This window comes from Pecten maximus, chromosome 15 (genome assembly GCF_902652985.1).
Source record: "Pecten maximus chromosome 15, xPecMax1.1, whole genome shotgun sequence".
Lineage (NCBI taxonomy): Eukaryota > Metazoa > Mollusca > Bivalvia > Pectinida > Pectinidae > Pecten > Pecten maximus.
The window spans coordinates 1,087,307-1,099,091 of NC_047029.1; the positions used below are offsets into that span (position 1 = coordinate 1,087,307).

The following is an 11,785-nucleotide window of genomic DNA, read 5'->3' on the forward strand; positions in this document are numbered from 1 at the left end:
AACTAACGCTAGGCTGATTGAACCAAGACAAGTAAATAGTAGTTATCTCCCTTTGTTTAGCCAAACTAACGCTAGGCTGATTGAACCAAGACAAGTAAATAGTAGTTATCTCCCTTTGTTTAGCCAAACTAACGCTAGGCTGATTGAACCAAGACAAGTAAATAGTAGTTATCTCCCTTGGTTTAGCCAAACTAACGCTAGGCTGATGGAACCAAGACAAGTAAATAGTAGTTATCTCCCTCTTACGCTTATTACATATGTAACTTTGTTTGATCTTTTGCTTAAAATGTTTCTTTTTTCTCTCTTCAAAATGAGACAGGAAAATCTTTATAACAAAATCACTTTATTCCATGTCAACAATCAACCAGATCTTCTCATACAAAAACGCGATGACCAACATATCACTTGTCCACCCGACCAATCGTCGTCCATGTTATATGGAGTTGATTGCGGCGAATCATCTACCAATCAGAAAGATTGTAACATTTCACACCCTGTCAGATGTACATTTCCGCTCCGGTAATAAAATGTGTTATTCTCCATTTGAAGCGGAGCTAAGAGAACAGATAATCTTTGGCGGTAGTTTAACTGGTGTTACATGCCCATACCAGACATGAGCATAAAGGGTAGCATATCTTCGTCAATAACATTTGAAGCAAACATCATTGGGAAAAGACTGTTTCCTCCAAAAAATCCTTTCTGTGGTTTCCGGGGCATCATGAAAGGCGGCATTCTCATTCCTGGCCTAAAGTTCATCATCGATGGAGGCATTCGGGGAGGAAGGGCACCAGGACCGGGCCAAAAATCTGAAGAAATACATTACAAAGTACAAATACATGTTATCGAGAAATGGCTATTCCAGTCCATAAATCTGTGGTAACTTTTTTTTTTTCTTTCAAATTTTCAGGTTATCCACATATTTCCCCCAGCTCTTGTAAGCAACTGTATTTCACTACGCACCAAATTGTTATCATAACTTTTTTATGATAAAAAATGAAGTTATTGCCAAATCGACTCTTTTCCACCTTATCTAATTTGAACCTATTATTTCTTAAAAACTACCAAATATACTTCTAAATCACATTGAGACAGAATTCACAGACCCCTCAATAGAAGGACCGATTTGATGAAAAAGTTGTTAATGTCGCAACGTGTCGTCAAAATTGTAATGTTTGATACCGTGCGCTTCGACCTTTTCTGAAACGTGGCCGTTATAAGTTGGTACGTATCATACAAAACTTATACATTGTAAGTATTTAATTATCATCTCCATAGTTTCTTTTATTATAAGAATTTGACCACTCTTACAGTAAATAGTTACCTACCTTTGGAGAATTATGTTCATAGTACAGAGTTACCTACCTTCGGAGAAACATATTCACAGTACAGATTTAACTACCTTGGGGAAACTATGTTTACAGTTCAGAGTTACCTACCGTTTGAGAAACATGTATTCGGTACAGAGTTACCTACCCTGGGAAAAACATGTTTACAGTTCAGAGTTACCAACCTTTGGAGAAACCATGTTTACAGTACAGTGTTACCTACCTTGGGGAAACCATGTTTACAGTACCGAATAAGCTACCTTTGGAAAACATGTTTTCAGTTTAGAGTTATCTACCTTTAGAGAAACATATCCACAGTACAGAATTACCTACCTTGAGAGAAATATGTTAACAGTACAGAGTTACCTACCCTTGGGAAAGACATATTTACAGTACAGAGTCACCTACCTTTGGATAAACTTGTTTACAGAACAGATTTACCTACCGCTGGAGAAACATGTTCAGATTACGAATGTACTTACCTCTGGATGGTTTAAAGGCGACTCCATTGATCGGCTGTACTGGTAGATTCTGTGCTTCCGCCAGCAACACCATTGCTACCATAGTAGCCACCGAGACCAACATGGTACGCATATTTACTATGGAAAGAAACAGAACATGTGAATTGACAACGTGGAATTAATACAAATTCTAACCAACGGGCCATGCATATAAACATGGCCATTTGCCTGTGTTAGTGATGTATATAGGCGTGACTTGCCCCTGCGATGGGTGAAGTATATATACGATATAAACGTGGCCCTCTGTCTGTGTTAGTGAAGTATATACACGTGACATATCCCTGTGTTGGATGAAGCATATACACGTGACATGCCCCTGTGTTGGGTGAAGTATATACACGTGACATGCCCCTGTGTTGGATGAAGTATATACACGTGACATATCCCTGTGTTGGGTGAAGTATATACACGTAATATGCCCCTGTTTTGGATGAACTATATACACGTGACATGCCCCTGTGTTGGATGAACTATATACACGTGACATGCCCCTGTGTTGGGTGAAGTATATACACGTGACATGCCCCTGTGTTGGATGAAGTATATACACGTGACATGCCCCTGTTTTGGGTGAAGTATATACACGTGACATGCCCCTGTGTTGGGTGAAGTATATACACGTGACATGCCCCTGTGTTGGGTGAACTATATACACGTGACATGCCCCTGTGTTGGGTGAACTATATACACGTGACATGCCCCTGTGTTGGATGAACTATATACACGTGACATGCCCCTGTTTTGGGTGAAGTATATACACGTGACATGCCCCTGTGTTGGGTGAACTATATACACGTGACATGCCCCTGTGTTGGGTGAACTATATACACGTGACATGCCCCTGTGTTGGATGAAGTATATACACGTAATATGCCCCTGTGTTGGGTGAACTATATACACGTGACATGCCCCTGTGTTGGGTGAAGTATATACACGTGACATGCCCCTGTGTTGGGTGAACTATATACACGTGATATGCCCCTGTGTTGGATGAAGTATATACACGTAATATGCCCCTGTGTTGGGTGAACTATATACACGTGACATGCCCCTGTGTTGGATGAAGTATATACACGTAATATGCCCCTGTGTTAGATGAAGTATATACACGTGATATGCCCCTGTGTTGGGTGAAGTATATACACGTGATATGCCCCTGTTTTGGGTGAAGTATATTCACGTGACATGCCCCTGTTTTGGGTGACACGCCGTATTTAACGTTAAACATTTCGTTAAGTACAGAAATATTGGTGAGACATCAGATATCAGTTCACCTGTATAAATACTATGTGTTTGGTTTTACTCTTGCAACAACATTTTGCAAATCGCAAAAATATGAAGACACTATATACCTGTAACGGACGTACAAACGACAGACAATATATACCTGTAACGGACGTACAAACGACACACACTATATACCTGTAACGGACGTACAAACGACAGACAATATATACCTGTAACGGACGTACAAACGACAGAAAATATATACCTGTAACGGACGTACAAACGACAGACACTATATACCTGTAACGGACGTACAAACGACAGACACTATATACCTGTAACGGACGTACAAACGACAGACACTATATACCTGTAACGGACGTACAAACGACAGACAATATATACCTGTAACGGACGTACAAACGACAGACAATATATACCTGTAACGGACGTACAAACGACAGACAATATATACCTGTAACGGACGTACAAACGACAGACAATATATACCTGTAACGGACGTACAAACGACAGACAATATATACCTGTAACGGACGTACAAACGACAGACAATATATACCTGTAACGGACGTACAAACGACAGACAATATATACCTGTAACGGACGTACAAACGACACACACTATATACCTGTAACGGACGTACAAACGACAGACAATATATACCTGTAACGGACGTACAAACGACAGACAATATATACCTGTAACGGACGTACAAACGACACACACTATATACCTGTAACGGACGTACAAACGACAGACAATATATACCTGTAACGGACGTACAAACGACAGACAATATATACCTGTAACGGACGTACAAACGATAGACAATATATACCTGTAACGGACGTACAAACGACACACATTATATACCTGTAACGGACGTACAAACGACAGACAATATATACCTGTAACGGACGTACAAACGGCAGACAATATATACCTGTAACGGACGTACAAACGACAGACAATATATACCTGTAACGGACGGTACAAACGACAGACAATATATACCTGTAACGGACGGTACAAACGACACACACTATATACCTGTAAAGGACGTACAAACGACAGACAATATATACCTGTAACGGACGTACAAACGACAGACAATATATACCTGTAACGGACGGTACAAACGACAGACAATATATACCTGTAACGGACAGTACAAACGACACACACTATATACCTGTAACGGACGTACAAACGACAGACAATATATACCTGTAACGGACGTACAAACGACAGACAATATATACCTGTAACGGACGTACAAACGACAGACAATATATACCTGTAACGGACGGTACAAACGACACACACTATATACCTGTAACGGACGGTACAAACGACACACAATATATAGCGAGTCTTTTAATACAACTGCGAAATGGTACAATAATAAAATAACCTAATACAGTTGTAACTATGTTCTAAAGTGTTAACCTAGAGTCGGGGACAATAATAAAATTACCTAATACAGTTGTAACTATGTTCTAAAGTGTTAACCTAGAGTTGGGGACAATAATAAAATTACCGTATACAGTTGTAACTATGTTCTAAAGTGTTAACCTAGAGTCGGGGACAATAATAAAATTACCTAATACAGTTGTAACTATGTTCTAAAGTGTTAACATAGAGTCGGGGACAATAATAAAATTACCTAATACAGTTGTAACTATGTTCTAAAGTGTGTTAACCTAGAGTTGGGGACAATAATAAAATTAACTAATACAGTTGTAACTATGTTCTAAAGTGTGTTAACCTAGAGTCGGGGACAATAATAAAATTACCGTATACAGTTGTAACTATGTTCTAAAGTGTGTTAACCTAGAGTTGGGGACAATAATAAAATTAACTAATACAGTTGTAACTATGTTCTAAAGTGTGTTAACCTAGAGTTGGGGACAATAATAAAATTACCTAATACAGTTGTAACTATGTTCTAAAGTGTTAATCTAGAGTTGGGGACAATAATAAAATTACCTAATACAGCTGTAACTATGTTCTAAAGTGTTAATCTAGAGTTGGGGACAATAATAAAATTACCTAATACAGTTGTAACTATGTTCTAAAGTGTGTTAACCTAGAGTTGGGGACAATAATAAAATTACCTAATACAGTTGTAACTATGTTCTAAAGTGTGTTAACCTAGAGTTGGGGACAATAATAAAATTACCTAATACAGTTGTAACTATGTTCTAAAGTGTTAATCTAGAGTTGGGGACAATAATAAAATTACCTAATACAGCTGTAACTATGTTCTAAAGTGTTAACCTAGAGTTGGGGACAATAATAAAATTACCTAATACAGTTGTAACTATGTTCTAAAGTGTGTTAACCTAGAGTTGGGGACAATAATAAAATTACCTAATACAGTTGTAACTATGTTCTAAAGTGTTAATCTAGAGTTGGGGACAATAATAAAATTACCGTATACAGTTGTAACTATGTTCTAAAGTGTGTTAACCTAGAGTCGGGGACAATAATAAAATTACCTAATAAGTTGTAACTATGTTCTAAAATGTGTCAACCTAGAGTTGGGGACAATAATAAAATTAACTAATACAGTTGTAACTATGTTCTAAAGTGTGTTAACCTAGAGTTGGGGACAATAATAAAATTACCTAATACAGTTGTAACTATGTTCTAAAGTGTTAACCTAGAGTCGGGGACAATAATAAAATTACCTAATACAGTTGTAACTATGTTCTAAAGTGTTAACCTAGAGTTGGGGACAATAATAAAATTACCGTATACAGTTGTAACTATGTTCTAAAGTGTTAACATAGAGTCGGGGACAATAATAAAATAACCTAATACAGTTGTAACTATGTTCTAAAGTGTTAACCTAGAGTTGGGGACAATAATAAAATTACCTAATAAGTTGTAACTATGTTCTAAAGTGTGTTAACCTAGAGTCGGGGACAATAATAAAATTACCTATTACAGTTGTAACTATGTTCTAAAATGTGTTAACCTAGAGTTGGGGACAATAATAAAATTACCTAATACAGTTGTAACTATGTTCTAAAGTGTTAACCTAGAGTTGGGGACAATAATAAAATTACCTAATACAGTTGTAACTATGTTCTAAAGTGTTAATCTAGAGTTGGGGACAATAATAAAATTACCTAATAAGTTGTAACTATGTTCTAAAGTGTTAACCTAGAGTTGGGGACAATAATAAAATTAACTAATACAGTTGTAACTATGTTCTAAAGTGTTAACCTAGAGTTGGGGACAATAATAAAATTACCTAATACAGTTGTAACTATGTTCTAAAGTGTTAATCTAGAGTTGGGGACAATAATAAAATTACCTAATACAGCTGTAACTATGTTCTAAAGTGTTAATCTAGAGTTGGGGACAATAATAAAATTACCTAATACAGTTGTAACTATGTTCTAAAGTGTGTTAACCTAGAGTTGGGGACAATAATAAAATTACCTAATACAGTTGTAACTATGTTCTAAAGTGTGTTAACCTAGAGTTGGGGACAATAATAAAATTACCTAATACAGTTGTAACTATGTTCTAAAGTGTTAATCTAGAGTTGGGGACAATAATAAAATTACCTAATACAGTTGTAACTATGTTCTAAAGTGTTAACCTAGAGTTGGGGACAATAATAAAATTACCTAATACAGTTGTAACTATGTTCTAAAGTGTTAATCTAGAGTTGGGGACAATAATAAAATTACCTAATACAGCTGTAACTATGTTCTAAAGTGTGTTAACCTAGAGTTGGGGACAATAATAAAATTACCTAATACAGTTGTAACTATGTTCTAAAGTGTGTTAACCTAGAGTCGGGGACAATAATAAAATTACCGTATACAGTTGTAACTATGTTCTAAAGTGTGTTAACCTAGAGTTGGGGACAATAATAAAATTACCTTATACAGTTGTAACTATGTTCTAAAGTGTTAATCTAGAGTTGGGGACAATAATAAAATTACCTAATACAGTTGTAACTATGTTCTAAAGTGTTAACCTAGAGTTGGGGACAATAATAAAATTACCTAATACAGTTGTAACTATGTTCTAAAGTGTTAATCTAGAGTTGGGAACAATAATAAAATTACCGTATACAGTTGTAACTATGTTCTAAAGTGTTAATCTAGAGTTGGGAACAATAATAAAATTACCTAATACAGTTGTAACTATGTTCTAAAGTGTGTTAACCTAGAGTTGGGGACAATAATAAAATTACCTAATAAGTTGTAACTATGTTCTAAAGTGTTAACATAGAGTCGGGGACAATAATAAAATTACCTAATACAGTTGTAACTATGTTCTAAAGTGTGTTAACCTAGAGTTGGGGACAATAATAAAATAACCTAATACAGTTGTAACTATGTTCTAAAGTGTGTTAACCTAGAGTTGGGGACAATAATAAAATTAACTAATACAGTTGTAACTATGTTCTAAAGTGTGTTAACCTAGAGTTGGTGACAATAATAAAATTACCTAATAAGTTGTAACTATGTTCTTAAATGTGTTAACCTTAAGTTGAGAGCAAAAATAACATTTCTCGGGATGGTAACACTGTAGTTTAAGACTGTCTTATATGACATATTTATCTGTTCCCTTCGAAAGTCACAAATGACATGTTTGAGTTCTGTATGTTCCAGACGTATGTAAAGCTAGAGTTAAAGATAATTTTGAAGCAACATTATATTCACTTTATTTAACATTTTAAACCCCTGCAAGTCGTAATACATCAGCTACTTCGAATGCTTCCCCTTTATATTGACAAAAGATGCTATGGTTAGCGACATAAGGTGTCTTAAATATTTTGATATGCAAAGTAAAGGCTTGAAGAGGCAGATAAATGCAATTATATTGAATATTAAAAAGTCGCTAAGATATGAAATGTTTTATCCAAACGCATTTTAATGTGCGAGGATGGCGGAAACTCTGCAAATCAAAATATTCACCGAGAAATTTCCCTTGGTCCAGCCAAATATTCTATCATCTGAAGTTTCAAGACTGGGTAATATGACATATACTTTCAGGATAACCTCTAGATACCAAATACAAAAATACATAACTGTATCACTTACCTTGTGTAGTGTTAGGGCCGTTCTATCTAACTACTTATGTAGTCCTCATCCTTATATACATGGCCGGATTACACAACAGGGTCTCCCAAACGCTTACCGAACTAACAGACGAGAAAAGCGCGTCCCTTATACGCTTATCAGTGAGTAATTGAAAAATGAAACAAGGTCAATTTTATTATGTATTGCCCCCCCCCCCCCCCCCCCCCTTTTTTTTTTTTATCTGTTGTCGATTTCCTCGGTGGAGCAAAAGAGTATAAATTTTCAGTCAATAGGGGAATATCGAACCTACGTATATCGTAAAATCAACAATGTTTTTTTTGTACATTTTCACATGGTAAACAGCATCATTTGTGTCTTATAGGTGTGCCGGCTAGGGGCGGTAATTTAGATAGAGGGGATAACTCAATTGTCAAAATTAGTTGGACATAATCAGTCCACTTGGAGGATTAAAAAAAACAACAACATTATTTTGCTCAGGAGAGAAACGCATTATTCTCTGTCATCGAAGGGGACATGACCAGTAGTATGTCTAGGTGAAGGTCAACCAGTCTGAATAATTGTAAAGGGGAGATCACTTATCAGGTAAGGGAATATAACCAGTTCTATGATGTATGTCTAGATGAGTCATCACAGACTAGATTGTCTTCCCTAGTACCGTTTGTTTATGCTAAGTAGCGCTCGGTGTATTTTTCGAATCGAAGTCTTGCAGAGAGTAGAAACACGAAACAAGTAAACCAGCCTAAATAATTGTGAAGGGAAGATTACCTATCCGATAAGGGGGGATAACCAATCCGATAAGGGGAGATAACCTATCCGCTAAGGGAAGATAACCTATCCGATAAGGGGAGATAACCTATCCGCTAAGGGAAGATAACCTATCCGATAAGGGGAGATAACCTATCCGCTAAGGGAAGATAACCTATCCGATAAGGGAAGATAACCTATCCGATAAGGGGAGATAACCTATCCGCTAAGGGAAGATAACCTATCCGCTAAGGGAAAATAACCTATCCGCTAATGGAAGATAACCTATCCGCTAAGGGGAGATAACTAATCCTCTAAGGAAAGATAACCTATCCGCTAAGGGGAGATAACCTATCCGCTAAGGGAAGATAACCTATCCGCTAAGGGAAGATAACCTATCCGCTAAGGGAAGATAACCTATCCGCTAATGGAAGATAACCTTTCCGCTAAGGGGAGATAACCAGAATAATATGTTCGGCTCACCTCTATATTTACATAAGTACAGCATTCCATTTCGTGTTAAATGCGCAGGTGTAATACATCGCCTCCTTACATGGGAGGTCCAGAGCCTGGGGTTCTAGCTACAAAGATGACGACATTTAACCTTTAATGTTATCTGGAATGTTTAAAATGGAAAGAGAGTTGAGTAGTTTACAGGGTGAAGTGTATTACGGAGACATAAGTTAGTGTGCGTCAAACACACATTAAAAAGTGATTAACAACTACAGGTGCATCAAAGACTGAATCGCGCGCCCCCTAGCGGTGGTATAACGGGGCGTAATGCATACTTTTCTCCTGAATACATGTTAGACCGTCCGTCTACGTAATGTCTTTAATAGTATAAAGTATGAACGCAATAACCTCTGGGAATATTTATCAATGAAACAATAAATATGTTAATCATCTGGGAACAAAACAATATGGCGTATTGGTGTATGAATAATTCTTTCTGACAATAGCTGATGACCAGTGCCTATATTGACAACTGTCGTGACCGCGCTTAGGTTCATTCCTGATTTTCGAGGCATTATCAATATCTCACATCCAGTACTTCGCCCACTGCTGAAACTAGGAAGGACAATTACGTCATTTGGGGTCGATAATTCTACTGGATTGAGCAGAGAACACGGACAGCTCAATTCCATGAATTTGGTTTCTTTTGTTTAACGTCCTATTAACAGCTAAGGTCATTTAAGGACGGCCTCCCGTGCGTGCGACATGCATGCTTGTGGTGAGTGCGTATGTGTTTTGGGAGGCTGCGGTATGTTCGTGTTAAGTCTCCTTGTGATAGGCCGGAACTTTAAATCCATGAAGACCTGACTTACATTTCCTATGAAAGCTGTAAACCCACACTCAAATTTTTAAATACTATTAGTAGTTTTTAACCTTGAATGTAGATGGCTTAGTATCGATTTATACACAGAAATGTAGGAAAGAAATCCGAAGTCTGGGTCTACCCAAGAAAACCTCTGGACAGTTATTCGAAGTATGGGTCTGAACCCAGAAAACCCTTGGACAGTAATCCGAAGTCCGGGTCTGAACCCAGAAAACCTCTGGACAGTAATCCGATGTCCGGGTCTGAACCCAGAAAACCCTTGGACAGTAATTCGAAGTATGGGTCTGAACCCAGAAAACCCTTGGACAGTAATCCGATGTCCGGGTCTATCCCAGAAAAAACTTTGAACGGTATAAAGGAAACACGAGGAATTCCTGTATACTGATTTAATTTATATCTTTAATATAAAAGGTTAACTATAATTAATAACAATGTTTCATTAAACTTAATAAATTAGTTAAAACATAGAAACCATTTATAATTTCATCAGTTATATGTTAAAGTATAAATATAATCTTATCAATTACTCATGTTGAATTATACTATATTTAATTTTACCAATAACTTCAGTTTCATTGAATTATTTAGGTTGAATTATGAATTTATATAATTTTATAAATTACTTATGTTGAAAATTGAACTATACAAATAAGTATCATTTAATCAATTGCATATGTTTATTATAAAAACAATATGATTTTATCATTTACTTATGTTGAACTATAAATATATATAATCTAATCCATTACTTATGTTGAAATATAAATACATGTATAAATAATTTTATCGATTACTTATGCTGAAATATAAATTCATATAATCTTAATAATTACTTATGTTAAACTATAAATATATAAAATCTTAATAATTACTTATGTTAAACTATAAATATATAAAATCTTAATAATTACTTATTTTGAACTATAAATAAGGACATTCTTATTAATTACTAATGTTAAACTATAGATATATATAATCTTATTAATTACTTATGTTGAACTATAAATGTATATAATCATTTTAATTATTTATGTTAAACTATAAATATACATAATCTTATTAATTACTTATGTTGAACTATAAATATATATAATCTTATTAATTATGTTAAACTATAACTATATATACAATTTTATTAATTACTTATGTTGAACTATGAATATATATAATTCTATCAATTACTTATGTTGAACTATAACTATATAATGCTAGTTTGTTTACACGGATGGGATATTTTTCTGACTGTTTTATAGCCCTATTAAGTAGATCACGAGATAGTAGATATCGTGTAATCATGATTTATGTGGATTATATGACAAGAGTAACCGTACTGTTGACCCCTAGAGTCATGTCACGGAACGTAATCCATCTATACAGTACATATATACCGGTACAGGTAAACGCCGGCTATGTAGACGTTTTATGTCTTATTTATGGTATTTAGTACATATTACACCTGTACTGACAACATGAACGCGCACGTTCGATACATACATTTGAGCATAAAATACACCTATTCCTGTGAGGATAAAACACTT

General features: G+C 35.6%; 1 protein-coding gene across 1 annotated transcript; it reads right to left on the reverse strand.

The window, feature by feature from the left end:
• Positions 1 to 326: 326 nt before the first annotated feature.
• On the reverse strand, positions 327 to 8,193 carry LOC117343759. Its single transcript, XM_033906247.1, has 3 exons — positions 8,168 to 8,193; positions 1,808 to 1,924; positions 327 to 806 (listed from the first exon to the last, which is right to left on the reverse strand). The coding sequence occupies exons 2-3, from the start codon at positions 1,917 to 1,919 to the stop codon at positions 595 to 597; spliced, it is 324 nt and encodes a 107-aa protein (XP_033762138.1). The 5' UTR covers positions 1,920 to 1,924; positions 8,168 to 8,193; the 3' UTR covers positions 327 to 594.
• Between the last annotated feature and the right edge of the window lie 3,592 nt (positions 8,194 to 11,785).